General features: G+C 38.3%; 2 protein-coding genes across 2 annotated transcripts; both read right to left on the reverse strand.

Moving 5' to 3' along the window:
* Window positions 1-1524: 1524 nt before the first annotated feature.
* On the reverse strand, window positions 1525-11450 carry LOC146157380 (myosin-6-like). Its single transcript, XM_083388195.1, has 36 exons — window positions 11354-11450; window positions 10973-11079; window positions 10481-10624; window positions 10057-10213; window positions 9888-9915; window positions 9617-9710; window positions 9411-9503; window positions 9226-9289; window positions 9055-9153; window positions 8817-8920; window positions 8547-8685; window positions 8296-8414; window positions 8086-8235; window positions 7813-7983; window positions 7551-7724; window positions 7350-7482; window positions 7126-7231; window positions 6855-7028; window positions 6517-6777; window positions 6192-6447; window positions 5878-6120; window positions 5629-5805; window positions 5180-5560; window positions 4967-5104; window positions 4647-4881; window positions 4265-4580; window positions 3925-4108; window positions 3604-3769; window positions 3294-3534; window positions 3020-3212; window positions 2770-2945; window positions 2492-2645; window positions 2249-2419; window positions 1932-2132; window positions 1621-1749; window positions 1525-1530 (listed from the first exon to the last, which is right to left on the reverse strand). Exons 1-36 carry the CDS (start codon window positions 11448-11450, stop codon window positions 1525-1527), a joined length of 5781 nt encoding a protein of 1926 aa, XP_083244321.1.
* Window positions 11451-15503: 4053 nt separating this feature from the next.
* Window positions 15504-25414, reverse strand: LOC146157381 (myosin-6-like). Its single transcript, XM_083388196.1, has 36 exons — window positions 25318-25414; window positions 24937-25043; window positions 24445-24588; window positions 24021-24177; window positions 23852-23879; window positions 23581-23674; window positions 23375-23467; window positions 23190-23253; window positions 23019-23117; window positions 22781-22884; window positions 22511-22649; window positions 22260-22378; window positions 22050-22199; window positions 21782-21952; window positions 21520-21693; window positions 21319-21451; window positions 21095-21200; window positions 20824-20997; window positions 20486-20746; window positions 20161-20416; window positions 19847-20089; window positions 19598-19774; window positions 19149-19529; window positions 18936-19073; window positions 18616-18850; window positions 18234-18549; window positions 17894-18077; window positions 17573-17738; window positions 17263-17503; window positions 16989-17181; window positions 16739-16914; window positions 16461-16614; window positions 16220-16390; window positions 15933-16133; window positions 15619-15747; window positions 15504-15509 (listed from the first exon to the last, which is right to left on the reverse strand). Exons 1-36 carry the CDS (start codon window positions 25412-25414, stop codon window positions 15504-15506), a joined length of 5781 nt encoding a protein of 1926 aa, XP_083244322.1.
* Between the last annotated feature and the right edge of the window lie 1158 nt (window positions 25415-26572).

Consider the following 26572-nt stretch of genomic DNA (forward strand, 5'->3'; position numbering starts at 1 on the left):
TATTTTGCAACTTCAATGAAAACTACTGAATAAATGTATGAGCGTAAGACCAGCTTATGTGACAAGTAAAACTAGACTTTCAACGATTTTAGTGCCGTTTAGAGAGCTCTGTCGCTTACTTTACAATTTTCTGTCGGCATGGTTAAGAAACTTTTTCAGTGGCCAATTCGTTGCTGGCAATCAATGACAAATGAGCAGACAGCATGCTGCAAAAATTGTACCATTTACAAAAATACAAAAATAATGAACAACCACAGTTAGATGTAAAAAGTCGTGGCTAGTCGCAAATGTTTTCAAAGAGATTCTATAAAAAAATGAGCCTCGAAACTTTTTTAATTAATTCAGACGCTTCGAGGTGACATATAGAGATTAATTATTTTGCATTTCGTCTCTAAAAATACATGAAATCGCGTTGAACGCCCTAAAATACTCTTCCACCTTCGTTTCTACATAAAATAGAAACAGAAAATGGAAAAATAGAAATGAAATATTCAGCAGACTATGACATCACAAAGCTGACCAATATGCATTGTTATTTGTTTATTGTTGTCTAAAAAGTAGTTCGTTTTAAACAGTTTTGCAGTCTACTTAGAAACTATACTGGAAAAGATTTCGAGTGGATTAAAAAAAATCGAAAGGTAAGAATTCATTAATTGATTAATAGCATACCATAGGACATTTACCTGTCTGTTTACTGCTTTAAACTGGCTAAAGTTTTATGCATTTGTCCTGTGTCAAACATACCTTTTTGTAGAATTCCCTAATTGGAAATTTATTTTAGTTTTTGGTCATGTGATGTTACTTCAGTTTGTGTTGGGTTAGCCAACAAGGCAGTTTCAGTTGTTAGAATTCTCTTTGTTGGTTTGGTTCACTATGTTTATGCTCAATATTAAATTAACTACTGTGCTAGTAGAATTTTGGGTGTATGTGAAAATCGATAAAAAAAAAAACTTTCTTCAAATACTGCATACCACAACGCATATTGTTTAAGTTAGGGTGCGGGTTAGCGTTTGGTTGAGGGTGGGTCAAGTTATTATTAATAATGAACATAATATTACTTGACCCACCCTCACCCAAACGCTAACCCTAACCCAAACAATATGCGTTGTGGTATGCGGTATTATTTTGTTTTGTTTTTTGCATAACTTTTAACGTACATAAGTAAAAGAGCGCCGAATTTTTGTATGTTTGGAACTGATTAAACTTACATTAACTAGAGTTTGCCAGTTTGAACAGGATGAATATGTTTGGTTTTCAAATTTTATTAATTGTGAATTTGACTAGCTTGCCTGCCAAAATTTGTTTGGGTCATACTGTATACCTAGGTTTTTATCCTGTATTCTCACTCACTAATTCTGTCTGTAACTCAATCTTATTGCCTTTACACGTGTTTTCAACCAAACTCATATTTTTTACTGCCAAGCAGACAGATCAGATTTTATTGGATTAATTGTTTTAAATGATCGGTTTGTGGAAATAAATAAAGAGTTGAACGTCTGATCCAGTTCTGTCGTGAAGCGCAGTTTACTCCTAAAACAAACAAAAAATAATCAATATTTAAAAAAAATCGAAATGTAACGTGTCATATGGCTAGCGATGTTCAAAGTGCGAGCAATTTACCTTATGGTCTCTAGCCTTTGATCTCAACTTGCTAAGAGCAGACTCAGCCATATCAGCTCTCTCTTCTGCATCATCAAGCTCATGTTGGAGTTTTCTGTATTTGCTCAGATTCGTGTTGGCTTGTTCCTCCTGCAAATTTATTACAATTAGTAAATCTTTTTCAACCAGGATAGAAGTCTGTTATGACTTGCATCGGTTGTTATACCTATTTAAACACCTTTTTCCTGTGCTATTTTAACTTGCATTTTCATTTAAATGAAATATATGACTGTGGTACGTAAATTAAATTTAAAAGTTAAAGCTTCACTTACGGCTTCCTCAGCTTGTCTCTTGTATGTCTTGACTTTGATCTGGAGTTTGTCGACGAGATCCTGGATTCTGGTCAAGTTCTTCTTGTCCTCCTCTCCCTGGTAAGTGATCTCCTTCAACTTGCGTTCCATCTTGCGCTGTCCCTTAACAGAGTCGCTATTGCGCCTCTGCTCAGAGTCAAGCTCGTTCTCAAGTTCACGAATCTAAAAATAGAACATTTTGTAGGTTAGTATGGAGATAGCCTAATCCTTTAATTAGATTTTATTTTCTGGTTAGTTGGTTGGAAGCATGGTTTGCTTAGCAAAGTGTACAAACTTACTCTGGTTTCCAGTTTCTGGACTTGTTTCTTTCCTCCCTTCATTGCGATGTTCTCAGCCTCGTCCAATCGTTGCTGTAAGTCTTTCACAGTCTGCTCCATATTCTTCTTCATTCTCTCCAAGTGGGAAGAAAGATCTTGTTCCTTCTTAAGTTCTTCAGCCATGGTAGCAGCCTGGATAAATCGTAGAAATGGTTCTTGTTTGCCATGTGGCTTAAATGACCATTAGAGAGCACGGGAACTTACATCAACAATAGCCTTCTTGGCCTTGTCTTCGGCATTTCTTTGTTCCTGAACAGACTCTTCGACCTCGGATTGCATGGTTTGGAGTTCACCCTCAAGCTTACGTTTCTGGTTGATGAGGGCCGTATTTTGCGTGTGGAGAAGGTTGGAGCGTTCGCTGTAAACAAATATTATAATAGTTTTTGATTGCCTCATTCATCATTGCACGAACAATACAATACTAACGGAAACATCAGTGATAACAAGTAAAAGGGCCAATTAAACATTTTATAAATGCAAACCTGCTTTCAAGGAGCTCAGTCTCAGCCAACTTGCGTCCACGTTCAGCTTGCTCAAGAGCAGATCTTAACTCTTCGATCTCAGCATTGAGGAGGTTACTACGACGCTCGATCACGGCTGATTGTTCCTGGAAGTCCTCGGATTGTCTCTGAGCCTCATCCACTTGCATTTCAAGATCCTACGTGTCGGCAATAAAAAGTTTAATGTACGTTTCCAAACGACATATTTCTACTTTTAAATCAATGTAACTACCTTGATGTGAGATACAACGGACTTGGCTTGCTTCTGGGCTTCAGACGCTTGTCGGTTGGCGTGTCCAAGTTGGATTTCAAGGTCATTGAGATCACCTTCCATCTTCTTCTTGATCCTGACAGCTTCTTGGCGAGCTTTGCTCTCTGAGTCGAGGGTTGTTTGCATTGATTCAATGGCACGTTGTTGGTTGCGTCTGTTTTACAGGGTTAGCGTTAAAAAAGCCCGAACTAGAACAATGTGGAATATGTACAAACAAATTTTGTTCTTCAATTACCTTTGATTGTCGAGTTCTTCATCCTTCTCTGAAACTCTTCGCTCAAACTCTTGCTTGACTTGAGCAAGTTCAACCTGCAATCGGAGGACCTTTGATTCCTCTCCTTCGATTGCTCCTTCAGCTTCTTCAAGAGCGGCTTGCATCTCGTTGCGCTCGTGCTCCAAAGTTCTCTTGGCTTTTTCCAGCTCGTGTATGCTCTTACCTCCCTCTCCAAGTTGATCGGTAAGATCAGCAATTTCCTCTGTGGGAAGAAGGAATTTAATATTACTTGATGAATAAATCTAATTATGTTTGTATTAGCAAAATTTACCTTGAAGATTCTTATTTTCGCGCTTTACAGTTTCTAGAGCATCAAGTGACTCTTCGTAAGCATTCTTCATCTTAAAGAGCTCAGTTGAAAGGCTTCTTGCTTCTTTCTGGGATTGTTCCAATTCTACCTGAACCTCTTCTTGCTTCTGCTTGTGTTCAGCAAGAACCTGTTATACACATTTTAATGTAAAGTTAGGGTTGCAAACGGAATACAATCAAATTATTGCAGGTTTGGCTTCAACTTTTCACGTCAACATTCTGCTTATTGCACACAATATAATAAAGTTTTCGATTTGTTATGTAGCGTTGAACGCTAATTTACCTTGTCGAAGTTTCGCTGCTTTTTGTCCAATGAAGCTGCGGCAGAGTTGGATCGTTCTAAGTCGATAGTAAGATCCTCGATTTCTCCCTGAAGACGGTTCTTTGTCTTCTCGAGACTCGATGCCTTCGCTTGCATGGCTTCAACCTGCTCCTCGGCGTCTTGGAGGCGAGCGGCAAGCTTTTTCCTGTTATAATATATTGTTGTCATTTAAATTATTCTTTTTTACGTGCTCGAATAATATCACTTTCACAAAACAACTAATAGTTGATCAAAGTTAGAATTTGAGTTGGAACTTTTCGATACGAATAAGATTTCGTAAGCTTAAGAAAAAAAAACTCACTTCGCATCTTCGAGTTCCTCTGTACGCTGGATTGCGTCAGTCTCGTATTTGTTCCTCCATTGAGCAACTTCAGCGTTTGCTTTGGAAAGAGCTCGTTGGAGTTCGGCCTTTGCTTCTTGCTCTTCTTCGTATTGCTCCCGCAAGAGGTCGTTGTCGTGGCGAGCAGCCTGGACAGCGTGAGCAAGAGCAGCCTTAGCCTTGGTCTCCTCTTCAACAACTCGCTTAAGTTCGTCGATTTGCTGCGAGGAGCTGTTTTTGCTGCGGGTCAGTTGCGCCATAAGGTGTTCGCGTTCCTCCAACTGGCGGCTGAATTCACCTACAGAACATGTTATTTAGTATTAAATATTAAACCTAATGCGACAAGTCGTGCTATTTTACTTACCATTCTCAGATGAGAGTCTTGCTTTGGCCGCGTTGAGCTCGTTGACTTCTTTAGTAAAGTTGTCGTTCTTCATCTTAGACTCGTTAAGCTGCTCCTCCAAGTTGCGTGACATCTTTTCGTAGTTGAGCTTGGCCTTGGTGACGCTCTCAACGTTGGTGGCGAGATCATCGATCTCCATCTTCATTTCACTTTTCTCCTTCTCCAACTTTTGCTTAACCCGTTGCAAATTGTCAATCTGAGAAAATATTATGTCAATAAGTTTTAGTTGTTAAACGTGAAAAGATATAGAATTGCAATTCAATTTTACAACAGTTACTGACCTGTTCGCTCATTTCAGCGGATGTATCGGCATTTTTCTTGCGAAGAGTGGAGACAGTTGCTTCATGAGCCAAGTTGGATTCTTCCAATTCACGTCGCAGTTTGGCGAACTCAGCTTCGCGACGTTTGTTAAGCTCGATCTAGAAACAAAGGTTGTGTGACTGTGAATATTCATTGTGATCAATCAATTAAATGTAAAATTTTAAGATTCCAACCTGTGCTGCGGTGGCGCCTCCTGCTTCCTCAAGACGCTCACTGAGTTCCTCCAATTCTCGTGAAAGATCAGCTCTCTGCTTCTCAACCTTTGCGCGGGCTGCTCTTTCGGCTTCCAACTCTTCTTCGAGCTCCTCAATCCTAGCTTGAAGCTCTTTGATCTTCTTCTGGAGTTGAGCGACGAGAGCTTGCTCATCTTCCAACTTGGTGGCGAGCTGACTGTATTCGAACTCTTGCTTCTTCAGCTTCTCTTCGAGACGTTGCTTGTCGTTCTCAAGATCCATGACAGTCTCCTGTGTGAGACGAAGATCTCCCTCCAACTTCCTCTTGGTCCTCTCAAGCTCCATGCGCAGTTTCTTCTCTTGTTCAAGAGAAGCCTCCAACTATGATGAATAAAATGCGTTTAATGGTGGGAATTTATGATTTAAATAACTCTCAAAAGTTTACTTACATCATCAACTTGCTGTTCAAGCTTTGACTTCTGTTTGCTCAAGCTGTTGACCTTGTCCTCTTCAGACTGAAGATCATCAAGGGTTTGTTGATGGGCTTCCTGGAGAGCTTTCTTTTCCTTCTGAAGCTTGGCGATTTGTTCATCCTGGGATGCCAATTCCTCCTGAAGATTCTTGAGCTGAAACATAATAGTTTGTTACATGTGATTGTTCCGTTATCAATTGTTTGGTTTGTTTGTATCGATATGTACCTTGTTTTCAGTAGCGTGCTTCTCTTTTTCAACTTTAGCCAATGTGATCTCAAGATCATCGATGTCTTTCTTCAACTCGGAGCATTCATCTTCAAGTTTTCGCTTCTTAGAAACAAGCTCATTGTTAAGCTCTTCTTCGTCTTCGAGACGCTCAGTGACCTCCTTGATCTTTCCATCAAGTTCGACCTTTGTCTTAATAAGCTGGTCACATCTGTCTTCTCCGTCGTCAATTTGATCTTGGTTCTAAATAAACAAATAGTTACAAATAATACGCTTCCAGCATATTTAGTGGCGAATTTCTATTGAAATCTTACAGCTTGAAGTTGCATGACGAGGTCATTTTTCTCTTGAATGAATGCAACTTGCATCTCTTCCAATTCCTTTCGTCTCTTGGTTTCCTTCTCCAAGTTGACCTTGCATTCTTCATATTCCTTCTCGAGAACTTCGAGCTCCTTTGCGGCTTCAGCGGTCTGCAAGAGTGGCTTGATCTTGAACATAAGCTTCATCCACTCCCAGTTGGCCATTCCGAAGTAGGCGCGCAAGTTGGACTGGATAACTCGGCAAGCTTGTCTGCAATGAATATCTTTGATGTCAAAGAAGCAAACCTTCAATTTTATAATATGGTGTAACGTTGTTTACCTTCGCTCAATCATTTTCTGGTACTCGCGCCTCATCAACATTCCTCGCATGCGAGCTTGGATAAGTTTGAAGATGGATGCTAGCTTGTTGTCACGCATTTCCTCCAGACGACCGATCATACCAGCGCGGAAGAATACCTTAGTGTGTCCGAGCTTGTACGATTCGTGATCGATGTCGATGCTTCCAAGCAACTTCTCGGAGGATTTCTTGCTGTCCATGAATTGTCCCTCGGGAGCGGCATTTGGGTTCAAGATTCGGTAACTGCGAAAAACAAGTTTATACGGAACTCGTAAAGGACCCTTTGTTGTAACGGAATATTGTAAAAGAATCTATTTTACCGTTGTTTAAAGTCGCCGTATGGAACCCTGTTGGGGAATCCTTTTCTGCAAATACGGATGCCTTCCAACACACCGTTACAACGAAGCTGGTGGAGAACCAAGTGGGATTCCATCATTCCTGGCATCTTTTGTTCGTTGGGAATAAGGCAACGGACGAAATGAGGAGATGTTGACCTAAAACAGTTTACATTTACTTTCTTTGAACATGTTTTACTTTCTTTGAACTTGTTTTACGATATTTAAGCGTTAGCAGTAGGATTTCTAACTTTACCTCAAATTAGTCATGAGATTGTTGAGAGATTGTCTGTGAAGAGACGAGACAGTGTTGAATGAACCTCCCTTCTTGCGCTTGCCTCCTTTTCCACCACCACTGGCAGCTAGAAAAAGTATTTAATAAAGTGTTTGATATGCCATTAGCGCCAAACTTTTTATAGACATCCGGTATCCCAAATAAATGTTTTAAGGCTTTATTTTTTATTTTTATCTAGCCAATACCTTCATCGGGGTTGACGTATCCCTCCCAGATGGTTTGCATGAGTTTAAGGGATGATTTCATGTAGAGACCGACAACGCTGTTGTTCAATGGATCCTTGTTTTTCTCCAGCCAACCAGCGAGGTTGTAGGCGACCTATTGTGGTATGATTCAATTTAGAAATATGCATTTGACAAATCGAAAATATTGTAAGATGTACTTACGGTTCCGGCGTAATGGTAGAGTTCAAAGTGCGCTTCGTATTTCCCCTTCTTGACTGGTTTGCCGAAAGCTTTGCTCTTGCCAAGATGGTTTTGGTAAAGTTTGTCCTTGAAAGTGTTGTCGGAAGCTTTGGGGAACATGCACTCTTCCTCGAGGATGGACATGATTCCAAGTGGCTGAAAATAATTTTGTTTTTATCGAATGTGAGTTGGCTAAAACCACGAATTATTGTTTAAGCTGAAATTTGATTTATTAATGTTTTACCTTCTCGATGAGCTCAATACAAGCTGCTAAGTCCATTCCGAAATCGATGAAAGTCCATTGGATTCCTTCCTTCTTGTATTCTTCCTGTTCGAGGACGAACATGTGATGGTTGAAGAACTGCTGGAGTTTCTCGTTGGTGAAGTTAATGCAAAGCTGCTCGAAGCTGTTTTTCTATATCGAAATGAAAAAATAAAATAGAATTAGTTGTTAAAATTTGCAGTTATTTGTAACAATATTCTAACTCAATATATAGTTCAATATCTTTGAACTTACATCGAAGATCTCGAACCCCGCAATATCCAGAACACCGATGAAGAAACTTCTTGGCAACTTGGTGCTCAGAGTTTTGTTAATAAGTCTTACCAACCAGTCGAAGTGGCGACCAAAGACACCTTTGCTCAAAGCTCCGATAGCTTGAGCCACCTACCAAGAACAAAAGTTAGTAAATCAATTGATTCTTTTCTTTTTAAAACCAGTGCATACCTGATTACACGATTGACCTTTGGTGACGAACTCGTTTCCAACCTTGACACGTGGGTGGCACAAGTACTTAATGAAGTCAGCCGAGTTGAGACCGAACAAGTAGGCGACCTTATCAGCCTCTGTAAATTTATAATTTAAGAAAGCATTTAGATATGTTTAAAAAATTTAAGAAAATCTTTCAATAGAATTGTGTTGTCATTGGCACTGGTACCTAAAGCAATTGTCAATACTCGGATTTGTTTTATACAAACCTTCTGTGCCGTCAGGTTCTGCCTGTTCTTCTCTCTGTTTGTTCTTAAACTTCATGTTTTGTTGGTGCATGATTCCAGCCATGAGACGATAGATTCCGCTGATTTCCTCCTGATTGAAGCCCAGGATGTGGAAAGCTTCCTTTAAATAGCATTAAAAATTTGAATCGTTGATTTAAATAGCAACTTATATTGCTATATTTACTTTTACCGGTAGTCAATAATATTTCACCAATTAGTATTGGGAAATATATTTTAATTTTATTTTCTTACGTCGGTCAACAACATTTCTGCGCTGTCATCCATATTGTCGACTGTGACGACACCTTGGTTGATTGTTCTGTAGTCGTAAGGATCCTTGGTCACCAACAATTGATCTGTTCATCATAAAACCAATTGTTTGGTAAACATGTTTTAAGGCTTTTTAAAATAAAATTCAAAGAATGTTTTTATGTATTTTTGAATAGTAAAAATCGTCGCTTTAATGACAGACTTCTGAAGTTTGACTTACCGATAAGTTCAGGTTTTGCGCCTGAAATGATCTGGTAGAAGATGTGGTAGTTACGTTCTCCGTCCAGTTGGTAGATGACACGAGACTTCTCGAGCAGATCTGAAAATTTCATTCGTGTGTAATAAGGTTTGGCTTAGGTTGTGTCACGTTAAGTAAGATAAGGAAACTTACAATGCTCAATATCTCCTGAAGCCAACATTCCCGTGCTGCCGAAGTGAATACGGATGAACTTTCCCTGTTAGTCGATAAAGTGTTATTTTTCTTGTGGTAAACACGAGACAAAGCGACTTTATTTTTTATGTCGTAAATTTTGTTTTAATTTTTGTGGAGTTTGCAAATCATGGTATAATGCTTACGAAACGGGAAGAGTTGTCGTTACGGACGGTCTTTGCGTTTCCAAAAGCTTCCATAGCCGGGTTACATTGTACGATCTGATCTTCCAAGGTGCCCTGAAATGAATTCGTGTGCAATTATGTGTGAGAATTCCGGTTATTTTGGTGGTAAAAACCGTTTGTCTACTATCGTTGAAAATAGTTTATTATTCAACGTATCTCGGTCTTACCTCGCCTTCCTTTTGTGCTCCGTAAGCAGCGACTAAGGCAAAGTACTGGATGACCTTCTTCGTGTTGACAGTCTTTCCGGCACCAGATTCTCCGCTAGTTTAAATTGCATATGTTTTTTTATTTTGGTTGTGGATAAGAATTGTATGTCGCCTATATCTTTATATTTAAATAAGTGGTAGGCCTATTTTAGTGGATTTAACCAGTTATTTATGACTGTAAAACAGTATTTTTGTATTTATTTGCTCCTATTAACTTTTAACAACAACTCACGTGATCAACATAGATTGATTTTCCCGATCTGTAAAACAATAACAAGTATTAATTTGATGACAACGTATTTTAATATGTAAAAGTATTCATGTCGTGCTTGTGCGAACTAACAGAGTTTTTTTTATGTTTTTTAAAAGATATCCATTTATGTATTTCTCGAATAACTAACTCATCAACATGTTGGAGTAAGCGTTGTCAGCAATAGAGTAAAGATGGGGAGGCATCTCAGTTCGTCTCTTTCCCTTGTAAGCAGCGATGACGTAAGGAGCGTATACGGGCAACATCTTGTAGGGATTCACGGTGACGCAGAAGAGACCAGAGTAGGTCTGAATGAGAAAACGGATGTAAAGATTTAAACCATAATCTGTGGTTGGCTTCGGTTGACTAATAGCTAATGAACAAAACTTCACATTTTTGCTTAAAAAATCAGATACAGGCGTAGCAATTTACGGTATACAAGTTTTATCAAAGTAATCTGTTGTTAAAACGATTGGGCGCAATATACTCTTACGATTATATTAACAAAAATTAATTGCAAGATAAAATCTTTATAGAATCGCTAGTTTCGTTGTAAGTTCAAAACAGCAACTCACGTAGATCATGAAGGACTCGTATCGGGTTCGGAGGTTGTTCAAGACGCTGGCTTCGTTGAGGAAAGTCATGTTGGCCATGTCCTCGCACTTCTCGTAGCGCGGAGGATTCATCTCCTGAACGTCTTCTTCCTTCACCGTAATTTCCTGGGGACGAAAAGGAATTTGCATGGCGAGGGTATAAAATGAATTACAACATTTTTCGGGGTGATTTACTTTTTATCTGTTATTCTCTTAACGTTCAACTCTTTTAGGCTTGTTTTTGTGTTTTTATTTTCAAACACCAAGGTTGTGGTCAAGCTTTTGAAGCTGACCGCATAGTCCTTTGCCAGACTAAATAAAGAAAACTTGATGTTTACAGTGGATCTCTCCTTTTGTTAACTCATAAAATGTCGGCTGTAGGAATGACTTTTTTTCTAGTCTGGCAGCCAAATTGTGGTATTTGTTTCTGTTGCGCTTCATCGTATATGGCATGTTTGGTAGAAGTTGTCTTACTTTTCCTTCGGCACACGACTTGATGACAGCTTTTCCTCCTTCGTTCTTGATGATTTCTCCCTGGACGTAAGCATTCTCCTTGTCGGGGAACCAACAGTATTTCTTGCCTGTGACCATAAATGACCACCGTTATATAAGGGCGTTTCTCATTGTTGGTTTCTTTTCTTAATGGGTTCGGTTGAACTATAGTGTCGCAAGTCAAAATTTATTGAAAATATGACATTTCATGTGAATAAGGTAACCGAAATACGGTTTAGATTCTAAATGGTTGATGGTAACACTAAACTTTTAAACATCCCATTAATTTCGTGTTATCATTCCAAAGACACCCACAAAGTAAAAGGTATTAGAGAGCTTTAATTTATTTTTAAGCATGATTACCGTCGGGTTTCTTGGTCTGGTTTTCGAGAATCTTCTCGTGAGACATCCTGAGATACTGAGCCGCATCCTGGCACGCTTCGTAGTCGAAAGTTGCCATGGTGAAGTGTCTAGCAGATTCTGATAATAAAAAGTTTGTTTCGCTAGTGGCAAATATGTTTATAACAATGTCTGCATTGATTAGCTGGCTCATTTGTTACATTAATTAGAGGTCATTCATTTCTACAGCTCTAAAAGCAAACAATTAAGTACAAGTTACTTACCCTGTATGAGAGCAAAGTCAGATTTATCAAAGTTAGATGACTGGGATGTCGAGCCAACTGATGATCTAGAACCGTTAGCATCTCTCTTTTATACGCGCTCGTCAATTATCGCCAAACGCTTTTTTTGCACTGCTTAAAACAGTTGCGCTATTAGCACCTTATTAGATCTGCGGCGGCTGTTTATGTCGTCACCTTAAATCACAATAGCCCGCAATTACAACGCTTGACATATATTGTTGCAAAACCTACACCTTTTGCGTATGAGACATTATGCTACACAGTTTTTATTATGATTGTTTAAATTCGTCTGATTACGGTAATATTTATGGTTTTCATGTACATAAAGCAAGTTATTGTTTAACAAGTTGTAAATGTTGAAAAGCTTATAGTCATTTTCTAACAATGTTGTTAACAATAGAATTATGCGTTGTGTGGCTAAAACATATAACTTGCAAACATTTTACAGTAAATTACTTCTAGATTCGTTCTATTTTCATTTTTATATATATTGGCATCTTATTGTGGCTTTTGGGCAAATAAAATTTGGTCGCGAACTAAAAAGGTTAAGAAGCACTTAATTACCTCACTTTGTAGCTATACGTATTTTATTATTGTAACCCTAATTATGCATATATTACTTATTTGTTAAATCAAACTATGTTTTTTGCCATTATTAGCTAATGTAATTTTTTGCAGTTTGTGCAAACTTTTTGTTTTAGTATATGTTTTTCCTGTTTTAAGGGTCTATGTAGCCACCATCGCGCATACTTCTAAATTAAAAGTTTTGCCAATTTAAACCCAATAAACTTACTTTCTTGACGCGATTAAACTGGATTTCAGCTGCATAGTTGCGCACGAGTTCGTTAGAAAATAACAGTGTGTGATTTCAGATGTTTTATGACTCCACGTTAAGACGTCTTTGCAAAAATATTGATTTTATTTGGTTTAAACCGCTTTTGGGAGATTTTCTAAGAACGGCCACAAACATATTGAAGCATGATAGTAGTTAGATAAATGGAATTTACCAAAGTTTAGCAAAAAAAGTATAGTGTAGCGTGTGGACATGGCCTGGTTGCCGTTGGATCTACCCCTGTTTGTGTCTTGTCAAAATTTCCCACATGTTAATCCACTTAATGCGACTATTTATATTCAAGGTATGAATTTAAAACGGATTCACGAGCTAAAAGCGTTTGCCGCCCAATAATAGGTCTGACACTAGATTGTTGTAGTCTACGCTATCGTACACTGAAATTATTATACACTAATGACTAAACTATGCGCTTTGTTTTTTTGCCAATCATTTTAGCACTTGCGTTGTCGCGCATACACAAATAAGTCCTCACTTATTTGAAATGGAACACCAAAAAAATTTCCTAAATAAAAACGTGCGGATGGAAATTTTTAAGGTTGAAAAGCACTGGGTTGGATGAATGATATTTAGTATTAGAGTGTTAACAGTTTCGATGAAAATTTGCAACCTTTGTCCTCAGTTTTTCCTCCATGAGCTTCTTGCTTTAAGTTAGTTTCTTGTATATCCATCTTGCTGGTTACAACCTAGCAAACCTTTATTTGTTTGTAAAACATTATGAGTTTAGTGGTATAAAGCGTTTGCTGCAGGTAAATTATTATGAACATTTAATATCATTGCTGTTATCACATGTGTATGTGTTTTGTTATTTGCGTCTATTGCATTCTTACCACAAAGTTAAAATCCATGGAAAATTAAAACGTAAGTTTTGCCAAATCGTGGTTTCCCGTGGTCTGCATGTAGGGGACCATGGCCTCCTAACTAATAGTCAGTCAAATTTAACAACATACCGGTACATTCCAAAACGCGCATTTTGTGAATCTCATTTAAATTTAAAAATGTTAAATAATTCTTTTTGATTAACATTAAATCTTTTTTGCCCTTTCTTTGTTTCCCAAACGCCCTGACACTTTGTAACACAGTGGTTCCCAAACTGTGGTACGCCTACCACCGATGGTACGCGAGAGTATTTTAGGTGGTACGCGACTAACTGCAGCATACGTATAAATTTGCGAAAACTGAAACTTTCGGGATTGGGTAATTTCTAATGTCGTTTAAGTTCCCTGTGGTTTCGCACGTTTATGATGTAACACTTATCTTGTTCAAGATAATAAAACGCTAATTGTTAGCTGGTTTAATATGTATTTAATAATAATGCACTGATAGCAGCAGTGTAGTATTGTCGTATGTATATTGATATTTCAATGATATTGAGCTTCTGTAATTTCTTCTAAAATAGAGGAATAATGAGAGGACTAAATTTTGTTGAGAATTTAGGAACATGTCTAAACGAAAGTACAGTCAGGCTTACATAAAGTACGGGTTTGTAGCTATTGATAACAAAGGAGAAGCTCTTCCGCAATGTTTAGTTTGTGTGAAATATGTTATCATCATGCTTGAACCGAGTGACCGAACTAGTAAATTTCGTCAAATCTTCTGCCTTTAATACTCGGTTGTTTAAACGTCTTTGTGAGAATCTCAGTTCAAATTACACCTGTTTTCTCTATTACACAGAGGTGCGCTGGCTCTCACGTCCATCGCATTAAAACAATTGCTGCGTTTTGTATAATGTATGGCTTTTATGTCTTCCTGGAATGACATTTGTGAAACTTGATTACACCTACGCCATAACGTAGGCATATGGTTTTTACAAAAGTTATATAAAATTGCAGTTTTTCCTAGGCTTGAATTAAAATGAATATAGTTAGACTCTTTTTCTGAACATTAGTAACAAAGTGTCTGTTTAGTGACGTATTTTTGAAATATATTTTAGCACTAATACTGGCTAATTTGGCTGAATTGACTATTTTATTTTATCAAGAGAGACTAAAAAGTTTTCATGTGGAACTATTTAAGATCTATATGGCCTATTTTTTATTTGGTATCAATACACTATTCATAAAATATGACGTTTGATCGGCATCCATTTGGTTTTACATAATTTTTGTTAGGACAAATGTTTTAAGAAGGCCAATTCCCACGTCATAACTTGGCCTGGCCGACTTGGTCCAATTAAGTTTTATGTTATCCTAATAATGTTCTTTAAAGTGAGATCAATCTCTAGTACTTATAAGCATTTTAAAATTTTGAATCAAGAAGAAATCAAAATGATATTTTTTACGAGATTTGTTTTAGTTACTGGCATTTTTTTCTTTATGTTTCAAGAAAAAATATTTTTTGTAATTAATTATTTTTTCATCAAGGATGAGACTCCTATGTCTGTTTACAGATTTATGTTGGCTTAAGTTGTCTACAATGCTAGGGTATTTATTATTCGTATTATAATAAAAATAACTCAAAGAAGAGTCGGCTAATATATAAATTTTTATTTCAGTTTATTCTCATTTGCTTCGGCTTTGTTTAATGTTAGCTAAAAGGCCAGATTTAGTTTGGTTGAATAGTCCCATTTTGCTTCTTTTACTATGAAGATGCTCACTCTATTACTGATATTATACAAGAATTGGGAAAATGGTATATAAGACGACGTATGTATTGAACGAAGTGTGTTTTTTTGGACAATAATGGTGATCTAATTTTTGTTTGATTCAACTTACATCGTAGAGTATTGTAGTTGGTATTTCATGGATCTGTTTCGTGTACACATTTTATTAATCGTTTTCGAATAACTCGAGAGTCTCATATCGTTTGGTTTTTATAGTAAGCATCCTCCCGTCTTGTCTAAACTTCACCCACTATTTTTTCTAGATGCTGTGCTAAATTCTCTACATGCTTTTTAACCAAAATCATATTTTGTAACTGCCAAGCAGACAGATCAGATTTTATTGAATATTTTTTTTAAATGGTCGAATTTGAAATAAATAAAAAGTAGGACGTCTGATCCAGTTCTGTAGTGAAGAGCAGTTTACTCCTGAAACAAATAAAAAAGTAATTAATATTTGTTGATCAAACGAAATGTAAAGTATCGTGTGATTATTATAGCAAACGTCAGATTTTCTTTTCTTCGGCGAAAAATTTACCTTATGGTCTCTAGCCTTGGATCTCAACTTGCTAAGAGCAGACTCAGCCATATCAGCTCTCTCCTCTGCATCATCAAGCTCGTGTTGCAGTTTTCTGTATTTGCTCAGATTCGTGTTGGCTTGTTCCTCCTGCAAATTTAATACAATTAATAAATCTTTTTCAACCATGATAGTAGTCTGTTATGACTTGCATCAGTTGTTATAACTATTTATACACCTTTTCCCTGTGCTATTTTTAACTTCCAATTTCATTTAAATGATGAAATATATGACTGTGGTACGTAAATTAATTTACAAGTTAAAGCTTCACTTACGGCTTCCTCAGCTTGTCTCTTGTATGTCTTAACTTTGATCTGGAGTTTGTCGACGAGATCCTGGATTCTGGTCAAGTTCTTCTTGTCCTCCTCTCCCTGGTAAGTGATCTCCTTCAACTTGCGTTCCATCTTGCGCTGTCCCTTAACGGAGTCGCTATTGCGCCTTTGCTCAGAGTCAAGTTCGTTCTCAAGTTCACGAATCTAGAAATAGACGAGTTGATTGAATTGTATGGAGACATTTTTTATCGAAATGTTTTTTTGCAGTAAAGCGTTTTCGACCAACTTACTCTAGTTTCCAGTTTCTGGACTTGTTTCTTTCCTCCTTTCATTGCAATGTTTTCAGCCTCGTCCAATCGTTGCTGCAAGTCTTTCACCGTCTGCTCCATATTCTTCTTCATTCTTTCCAAGTGAGAAGAAAGATCTTGTTCCTTCTTAAGTTCTTCAGCCATGGTAGCAGCCTGAATAAAACACAAATGGTTATGGTTTGCAATGTGTCTCAAATAAGCGTTATGGGTCAACGAGACTCACATCAACAATAGCCTTCTTGGCCTTGTCTTCGGCGTTTCTTTGTTCCTGAACGGACTCTTCGACCTCGGATTGCATGGTTTGGAGTTCACCCTCAAGCTTACGTTTCTGGTTGATGAGGGCCGTATTTTGCGTGTGGAGAAGGTTGGAGCGTTCGCTGTAAACAAATATCATAATAGTTTTTGATTGCCTCATTCATCATTGCACGAACAATGCAATACTGACGGAAACATCAGTGATAACTATTAAAAGAGCAAATTAAACATTTTATAAATACAAACCTGCTTTCAAGGAGCTCAGTCTCAGCCAACTTGCGTCCACGTTCAGCTTGCTCAAGAGCAGATCTTAACTCTTCGATCTCAGCATTGAGGAGGTTGCTACGACGCTCGATCACGGCCGATTGTTCCTGGAAGTCCTCGGATTGTCTCTGAGCCTCATCCACTTGCATTTCAAGATCCTACGTGTAGGTAATAAAAAGCTTAATGTACGTTTCCAAACGACATATTTCTACTTTTAAATCACTGTAAATACCTTGATATGAGATACAACGGACTTGGCTTGCTTCTGGGCTTCAGACGCTTGTCGGTTGGCGTGTCCAAGTTGGATTTCAAGGTCATTGAGATCACCTTCCATCTTCTTCTTGATCCTGACAGCTTCTTGACGAGCTTTGCTCTCTGAGTCGAGGGTTGTTTGCATTGATTCAATGGCACGTTGTTGGTTGCGTCTGTTTTACAGGGTTAGCGTTAAAAAAGCCCGAACTAGAACAATGTGGAATATGTACAAACAAATTTTGTTCTTCAATTACCTTTGATTGTCGAGTTCTTCATCCTTCTCTGAAACTCTTCGCTCAAACTCTTGCTTGACTTGAGCAAGTTCAACCTGCAATCGCAGGACCTTTGATTCCTCTCCCTCGATTGCTCCTTCAGCTTCTTCAAGAGCGGCTTGCATCTCGTTGCGCTCGTGCTCCAAAGTTCTCTTGGCTTTTTCCAGTTCGTGTATGCTCTTACCTCCCTCTCCAAGTTGATCGGTAAGATCAGCAATTTCCTCTGTGGGAAGAAGGAATTTAATATTACTTGATGAATAAATCTAATTATGTTTGTATTAGCAAAATTTACCTTGAAGATTCTTATTTTCGCGCTTTACAGTTTCTAGAGCATCAAGTGACTCTTCGTAAGCATTCTTCATCTTGAAGAGCTCAGTTGAAAGGCTTCTTGCTTCTTTCTGGGATTGTTCCAATTCTACCTGAACCTCTTCTTGCTTCTGCTTGTGTTCAGCAAGAACCTGTTATACACATTTTAATGTAAAGTTAGGGTTGCAAACGGAATACAATCAAATTATTGCAGGTTTGGCTTCAACTTTTCACGTCAACATTCTGCTTATTGCACACAATATAATAAAGTTTTCGATTTGTTATGTAGCGTTGAACGCTAATTTACCTTGTCGAAGTTTCGCTGCTTTTTGTCCAATGAAGCTGCGGCAGAGTTGGATCGTTCTAAGTCGATAGTAAGATCCTCGATTTCTCCCTGAAGACGGTTCTTTGTCTTCTCGAGACTCGATGCCTTCGCTTGCATGGCTTCAACCTGCTCCTCGGCGTCTTGGAGGCGAGCGGCAAGCTTTTTCCTGTTATAATATATTGTTGTCATTTAAATTATTCTTTTTTACGTGCTCGAATAATATCACTTTCACAAAACAACTAATAGTTGATCAAAGTTAGAATTTGAGTTGGAACTTTTCGATACGAATAAGATTTCGTAAGCTTAAGAAAAAAAAACTCACTTCGCATCTTCGAGTTCCTCTGTACGCTGGATTGCGTCAGTCTCGTATTTGTTCCTCCATTGAGCAACTTCAGCGTTTGCTTTGGAAAGAGCTCGTTGGAGTTCGGCCTTTGCTTCTTGCTCTTCTTCGTATTGCTCCCGCAAGAGGTCGTTGTCGTGGCGAGCAGCCTGGACAGCGTGAGCAAGAGCAGCCTTAGCCTTGGTCTCCTCTTCAACAACTCGCTTAAGTTCGTCGATTTGCTGCGAGGAGCTGTTTTTGCTGCGGGTCAGTTGCGCCATAAGGTGTTCGCGTTCCTCCAACTGGCGGCTGAATTCACCTACAGAACATGTTATTTAGTATTAAATATTAAACCTAATGCGACAAGTCGTGCTATTTTACTTACCATTCTCAGATGAGAGTCTTGCTTTGGCCGCGTTGAGCTCGTTGACTTCTTTAGTAAAGTTGTCGTTCTTCATCTTAGACTCGTTAAGCTGCTCCTCCAAGTTGCGTGACATCTTTTCGTAGTTGAGCTTGGCCTTGGTGACGCTCTCAACGTTGGTGGCGAGATCATCGATCTCCATCTTCATTTCACTTTTCTCCTTCTCCAACTTTTGCTTAACCCGTTGCAAATTGTCAATCTGAGAAAATATTATGTCAATAAGTTTTAGTTGTTAAACGTGAAAAGATATAGAATTGCAATTCAATTTTACAACAGTTACTGACCTGTTCGCTCATTTCAGCGGATGTATCGGCATTCTTCTTGCGAAGAGTGGAGACAGTTGCTTCATGAGCCAAGTTGGATTCTTCCAATTCACGTCGCAGTTTGGCGAACTCAGCTTCGCGACGTTTGTTAAGCTCGATCTAGAAACAAAGGTTGTGTGACTGTGAATATTCATTGTGATCAATCAATTAAATGTAAAATTTTAAGATTCCAACCTGTGCTGCGGTGGCGCCTCCTGCTTCCTCAAGACGCTCACTGAGTTCCTCCAATTCTCGTGAAAGATCAGCTCTCTGCTTCTCAACCTTTGCGCGGGCTGCTCTTTCGGCTTCCAACTCTTCTTCGAGCTCCTCAATCCTAGCTTGAAGCTCTTTGATCTTCTTCTGGAGTTGAGCGACGAGAGCTTGCTCATCTTCCAACTTGGTGGCGAGCTGACTGTATTCGAACTCTTGCTTCTTCAGCTTCTCTTCGAGACGTTGCTTGTCGTTCTCAAGATCCATGACAGTCTCCTGTGTGAGACGAAGATCTCCCTCCAACTTCCTCTTGGTCCTCTCAAGCTCCATGCGCAGTTTCTTCTCTTGTTCAAGAGAAGCCTCCAACTATGATGAATAAAATGCGTTTAATGGTGGGAATTTATGATTTAAATAACTCTCAAAAGTTTACTTACATCATCAACTTGCTGTTCAAGCTTTGACTTCTGTTTGCTCAAGCTGTTGACCTTGTCCTCTTCAGACTGAAGATCATCAAGAGTTTGTTGATGGGCTTCCTGGAGAGCTTTCTTTTCCTTCTGAAGCTTGGCGATTTGTTCATCCTGGGATGCCAATTCCTCCTGAAGATTCTTGAGCTGAAACATAATAGTTTGTTACATGTGATTGTTCCGTTATCAATTGTTTGGTTTGTTTGTATCGATGTGTACCTTGTTTTCAGTAGCGTGCTTCTCTTTTTCAACTTTAGCCAATGTGATCTCAAGATCATCGATGTCTTTCTTCAACTCGGAGCATTCATCTTCAAGTTTTCGCTTCTTAGAAACAAGCTCATTGTTAAGCTCTTCTTCGTCTTCGAGACGCTCAGTGACCTCCTTGATCTTTCCATCAAGTTCGACCTTTGTCTTGATGAGCTGGTCACATCTGTCCTCTCCGTCGTCGATTTGGTCTTGGTTCTAAATAAACAAATAGTTACAAATAATACGCTTCCAGCATATTTAGTGGCGAATTTCTATTGAAATCTTACAGATTGAAGTTGCATGACGAGGTCATTTTTCTCTTGAATGAATGCAACTTGCATCTCTTCCAATTCCTTTCGTCTCTTGGTTTCCTTCTCCAAGTTGACCTTGCATTCTTCATATTCCTTCTCGAGAACTTCGAGCTCCTTTGCGGCTTCAGCGGTCTGCAAGAGTGGCTTGATCTTGAACATAAGCTTCATCCACTCCCAGTTGGCCATTCCGAAGTAGGCGCGCAAGTTGGACTGGATAACTCGGCAAGCTTGTCTGCAATGAATATCTTTGATGTCAAAGAAGCAAACCTTCAATTTTATAATATGGTGTAACGTTGTTTACCTTCGCTCAATCATTTTCTGGTACTCGCGCCTCATCAACATTCCTCGCATGCGAGCTTGGATAAGTTTGAAGATGGATGCTAGCTTGTTGTCACGCATTTCCTCCAGACGACCGATCATACCAGCGCGGAAGAATACCTTAGTGTGTCCGAGCTTGTACGATTCGTGATCGATGTCGATGCTTCCAAGCAACTTCTCGGAGGATTTCTTGCTGTCCATGAATTGTCCCTCGGGAGCGGCATTTGGGTTCAAGATTCGGTAACTGCGAAAAACAAGTTTATACGGAACTCGTAAAGGACCCTTTGTTGTAACGGAATATTGTAAAAGAATCTATTTTACCGTTGTTTAAAGTCGCCGTATGGAACCCTGTTGGGGAATCCTTTTCTGCAAATACGGATGCCTTCCAACACACCGTTACAACGAAGCTGGTGGAGAACCAAGTGGGATTCCATCATTCCTGGCATCTTTTGTTCGTTGGGAATAAGGCAACGGACGAAATGAGGAGATGTTGACCTAAAACAGTTTACATTTACTTTCTTTGAACATGTTTTACTTTCTTTGAACTTGTTTTACGATATTTAAGCGTTAGCAGTAGGATTTCTAACTTTACCTCAAATTAGTCATGAGATTGTTGAGAGATTGTCTGTGAAGAGACGAGACAGTGTTGAATGAACCTCCCTTCTTGCGCTTGCCTCCTTTTCCACCACCACTGGCAGCTAGAAAAAGTATTTAATAAAGTGTTTGATATGCCATTAGCGCCAAACTTTTTATAGACATCCTGTATCCCAAATAATTGTTTTAAGGCTTTATTTTTTATTTTTATCTAGCCAATACCTTCATCGGGGTTGACGTATCCCTCCCAGATGGTTTGCATGAGTTTAAGGGATGATTTCATGTAGAGACCGACAACGCTGTTGTTCAATGGATCCTTGTTTTTCTCCAGCCAACCAGCGAGGTTGTAGGCGACCTATTGTGGTATGATTCAATTTAGAAATATGCATTTGACAAATCGAAAATATTGTAAGATGTACTTACGGTTCCGGCGTAATGGTAGAGTTCAAAGTGCGCTTCGTATTTCCCCTTCTTGACTGGTTTGCCGAAAGCTTTGCTCTTGCCAAGATGGTTTTGGTAAAGTTTGTCCTTGAAAGTGTTGTCGGAAGCTTTGGGGAACATGCACTCTTCCTCGAGGATGGACATGATTCCAAGTGGCTGAAAATAATTTTGTTTTTATCGAATGTGAGTTGGCTAAAACCACGAATTATTGTTTAAGCTGAAATTTGATTTATTAATGTTTTACCTTCTCGATGAGCTCAATACAAGCTGCTAAGTCCATTCCGAAATCGATGAAAGTCCATTGGATTCCTTCCTTCTTGTATTCTTCCTGTTCGAGGACGAACATGTGATGGTTGAAGAACTGCTGGAGTTTCTCGTTGGTGAAGTTGATGCAAAGCTGCTCGAAGCTGTTTTTCTATACCGAAATGAAAAAATAAAATAGAATTAGTTGTTAAAATTTTATTTGTAACAATATTCTAACTCAATATATAGTTCAATATGTTTGAACTTACATCGAAGATCTCGAACCCCGCAATATCCAGAACACCGATGAAGAAACTTCTTGGCAACTTGGTGCTCAGAGTTTTGTTAATAAGTCTTACCAACCAGTCGAAGTGGCGACCAAAGACACCTTTGCTCAAAGCTCCGATAGCTTGAGCCACCTACCAAGAACAAAAGTTAGTAAATCAATTGATTCTTTTCTTTTTAAAACCAGTGCATACCTGATTACACGATTGACCTTTGGTGACGAACTCGTTTCCAACCTTGACACGTGGGTGGCACAAGTACTTAATGAAGTCAGCTGAGTTGAGACCGAACAAGTAGGCGACCTTATCAGCCTCTGTAAATTTATAATTTAAGAAAGCATTTAGATATGTTTAAAAAATTTAAGAAAATCTTTCAATAGAATTGTGTTGTCATTGGCACTGGTACCTAAAGCAATTGTCAATACTCGGATTTGTTTTATACAAACCTTCTGTGCCGTCAGGTTCTGCCTGTTCTTCTCTCTGTTTGTTCTTAAACTTCATGTTTTGTTGGTGCATGATTCCAGCCATGAGACGATAGATTCCGCTGATTTCCTCCTGATTGAAGCCCAGGATGTGGAAAGCTTCCTTTAAATAGCATTAAAAATTTGAATCGTTGATTTAAATAGCAACTTATATTGCTATATTTACTTTTACCGGTAGTCAATAATATTTCACCAATTAGTATTGGGAAATATATTTTAATTTTATTTTCTTACGTCGGTCAACAACATTTCTGCGCTGTCATCCATATTGTCGACTGTGACGACACCTTGGTTGATTGTTCTGTAGTCGTAAGGATCCTTGGTCACCAACAATTGATCTGTTCATCATAAAACCAATTGTTTGGTAAACATGTTTTAAGGCTTTTTAAAATAAAATTCAAAGAATGTTTTTATGTATTTTTGAATAGTAAAAATCGTCGCTTTAATGACAGACTTCAGAAGTTTGACTTACCGATAAGTTCAGGTTTTGCGCCTGAAATGATCTGGTAGAAGATGTGGTAGTTACGTTCTCCGTCCAGTTGGTAGATGACACGAGACTTCTCGAGCAGATCTGAAAATTTCATTCGTGTGTAATAAGGTTTGGCTTAGGTTGTGTCACGTTAAGTAAGATAAGGAAACTTACAATGCTCAATATCTCCTGAAGCCAACATTCCCGTGCTGCCGAAGTGAATACGGATGAACTTTCCCTGTTAGTCGATAAAGTGTTATTTTTCTTGTGGTAAACACGAGACAAAGCGACTTTATTTTTTATGTCGTAAATTTTGTTTTAATTTTTGTGGAGTTTGCAAATCATGGTATAATGCTTACGAAACGGGAAGAGTTGTCGTTACGGACGGTCTTTGCGTTTCCAAAAGCTTCCATAGCCGGGTTACATTGTACGATCTGATCTTCCAAGGTGCCCTGAAATGAATTCGTGTGCAATTATGTGTGAGAATTCCGGTTATTTTGGTGGTAAAAACCGTTTGTCTACTATCGTTGAAAATAGTTTATTATTCAACGTATCTCGGTCTTACCTCGCCTTCCTTTTGTGCTCCGTAAGCAGCGACTAAGGCAAAGTACTGGATGACCTTCTTCGTGTTGACAGTCTTTCCGGCACCAGATTCTCCGCTAGTTTAAATTGCATATGTTTTTTTATTTTGGTTGTGGATAAGAATTGTATGTCGCCTATATCTTTATATTTAAATAAGTGGTAGGCCTATTTTAGTGGATTTAACCAGTTATTTATGACTGTAAAACAGTATTTTTGTATTTATTTGCTCCTATTAACTTTTAACAACAACTCACGTGATCAACATAGATTGATTTTCCCGATCTGTAAAACAATAACAAGTATTAATTTGATGACAACGTATTTTAATATGTAAAAGTATTCATGTCGTGCTTGTGCGAACTAACAGAGTTTTTTTTATGTTTTTTAAAAGATATCCATTTATGTATTTCTCGAATAACTAACTCATCAACATGTTGGAGTAAGCGTTGTCAGCAATAGAGTAAAGATGGGGAGGCATCTCAGTTCGTCTCTTTCCCTTGTAAGCAGCGATGACGTAAGGAGCGTATACGGGCAACATCTTGTAGGGATTCACGGTGACGCAGAAGAGACCAGAGTAGGTCTGAATGAGAAAACGGATGTAAAGATTTAAACCATAATCTGTGGTTGGCTTCGGTTGACTAATAGCTAATGAACAAAACTTCACATTTTTGCTTAAAAAATCAGATAAAGGCGTAGCAATTTACGGTACACAGGTTTTATCAAACTAATCTGTTGTTAAAACGATTGGACGCAATATACTCTTACGATTATATTAACAAAAATTAATTGCAAGATAAAATCTTTATAGAATCGCTAGTTTCGTTGTAAGTTCAAAACAGCAACTCACGTAGATCATGAAGGACTCGTATCGGGTTCGGAGGTTGTTCAAGACGCTGGCTTCGTTGAGGAAAGTCATGTTGGCCATGTCCTCGCACTTCTCGTAGCGCGGAGGATTCATCTCCTGAACGTCTTCTTCCTTCACCGTCATTTCCTGGGGACGAATAGGAATTTGCATGGCGAGGGTATAAAATAAATTGCAACATTTTTCGGGGTGATTTACTTTTTATATGTTATTCTCTTAATGTTCAACTCTTTCAGGCTTGTTTTGTATTTTTATTTTCAAACACCAAAGTTGTGGTCAAAGCTTTTGAAGCTGACCGCATAGTCCTTAACCAGACTAAATAAAGAAAACTTGATGTTTACAGTGGATCTCTCCTTTTGTTAACTCATAAAATGTCAGCTGTAGGAATGACTTTTTTTCTAGTCTGGTAGCCAAATTGTGGTATTTGTTTCTGTTGCGCTTCATCGTATATGGCATGTTTGGTAGAAGTTTTCTTACTTTTCCTTCGGCACACGACTTGATGACAGCTTTTCCTCCTTCGTTCTTGATGATTTCTCCCTGGACGTAAGCATTCTCCTTGTCGGGGAACCAACAGTATTTCTTGCCTGTGACCATAAATGACCACCGTGTTATAAGGGCGTTTCTCATTGTTGTTTGTTTTTCTTAATGGGTTCGGTTGAACTATAGTGTCGCAAGTCAAAATTTATTGAAAATATGATATTTCATGTGAATAATGTAACCGAAATACGGTTTAGATTCTAAATGGTTGATGGTAACACTAAACTTTTAAACACCCCATTAATTTCGTGTTATCATTCCAAAGACACCCAAAAAGTAAAAGGTATTAGAGAGCTTTAATTTATTTTTAAGCATGATTACCGTCGGGTTTCTTGGTCTGGTTTTCGAGAATCTTCTCGTGAGACATCCTGAGATACTGAGCCGCATCCTGGCACGCTTCGTAGTCGAAAGTTGCCATGGTGAAGTGTCTAGCAGATACTGATAATAAAAAGTTTGTTTCGCTAGTGGCAAATATATTTATAACAATGTCTGCATTGATTAGCTGGCTCATTTGTTACATTAATCAGAGGTCATTCATTTCTACAGCTCTAAAAGCAAACAATTAAATACAAGTTACTTACCCTGTATGAGAGCAAAGTCAGATTTATCAAAGTTAGATGACTGGGATGTCGAGCCAACTGATGATCTAGAACCGTTAGCATCTCTCTTTTATACGCGCTCGTCAATTATCGCCAAACGCTTTTTTTGCACTGCTTAAAACAGTTGCGCTATTAGCACCTTATTAGATCTGCGGCGGCTGTTTATGTCGTCACCTTAAGTCACAATAGCCCGCAATTACAACGCTTGACATATATTGTTGCAAAACCTACACCTTTTGCGTATGAGACATTATGCTACACAGTTTTTATTATGATTGTTTAAATTCGTCTGATTACGGTAATATTTATGGTTTTCATGTACATAAAGCAAGTTATTGTTTAACAAGTTGTAAATGTTGAAAAGCTTATAGTCATTTTCTAACAATGTTGTTAACAATAGAATTATGCGTTGTGTGGCTAAAACATATAACTTGCAAACATTTTACAGTAAATTACTTCTAGATTCGTTCTATTTTCATTTTTATATATATTAGCATCTTATTGTGGCTTTTGGGCAAATAAAATTTGGTCGCGAACTAAAAAGGTTAAGAAGCACTTAATTACCTCACTTTGTAGCTATAAGTATTTTATTATTGTAACCCTAATTATGCATATATTACTTATTTGTTAAATCAAACTATGTTTTTTGCCATTATTAGCTAATGTAATTTTTTGCAGTTTGTGCAAACTTTTTGTTTTAGTATATGTTTTTCCTGTTTTAAGGGTCTTTGTAGCCACCATCGCGCATACTTCTAAATTAAAAGTTTTGCCAATTTAAACCCAATAAACGCACTTTCTTGCCGCGATTAAACTGGATTTCAGCTGCATAGTTGCGCACGAGTTCGTTAGAAAATAACAGGGTGTGATTTCAGATGTTTTATGACTCCACGTTAAGACGTCTTTGCAAAAATATTGATTTTATTTGGTTTAAACCGCTTTTGGGAGATTTTCTAAGAACGGCCACAAACATATTGAAG

Source organism: Ascidiella aspersa, chromosome 4 (assembly GCF_963924565.1).
Source record: "Ascidiella aspersa chromosome 4, kaAscAspe10.2, whole genome shotgun sequence".
Lineage (NCBI taxonomy): Eukaryota > Metazoa > Chordata > Ascidiacea > Phlebobranchia > Ascidiidae > Ascidiella > Ascidiella aspersa.

Excerpts from the sequence above, each read along its gene's own strand:
- LOC146157380 (XM_083388195.1), bottom strand. The coding sequence starts at position 11,450 with ATGGCAACTTTCGACTACGAAGCGTGCCAGGATGCGGCTCAGTATCTC. Across the intron at positions 9,916-10,056 it reads TTACTCCAACATGTTGATGA|ATCGGGAAAATCAATCTATG; the intron begins GTTAGTTATTCG and ends ATTGTTTTACAG. Across the intron at positions 1,750-1,931 it reads AGAGACAAGCTGAGGAAGCC|GAGGAACAAGCCAACACGAA; the intron begins GTAAGTGAAGCT and ends ATAAATTTGCAG.
- LOC146157381 (XM_083388196.1), bottom strand. The coding sequence starts at position 25,414 with ATGGCAACTTTCGACTACGAAGCGTGCCAGGATGCGGCTCAGTATCTC. Across the intron at positions 22,885-23,018 it reads CGCAAAACCTGAACTTATCG|ATCAATTGTTGGTGACCAAG; the intron begins GTAAGTCAAACT and ends TATGATGAACAG. Across the intron at positions 21,452-21,519 it reads TCTACCATTACGCCGGAACC|GTCGCCTACAACCTCGCTGG; the intron begins GTAAGTACATCT and ends ATACCACAATAG.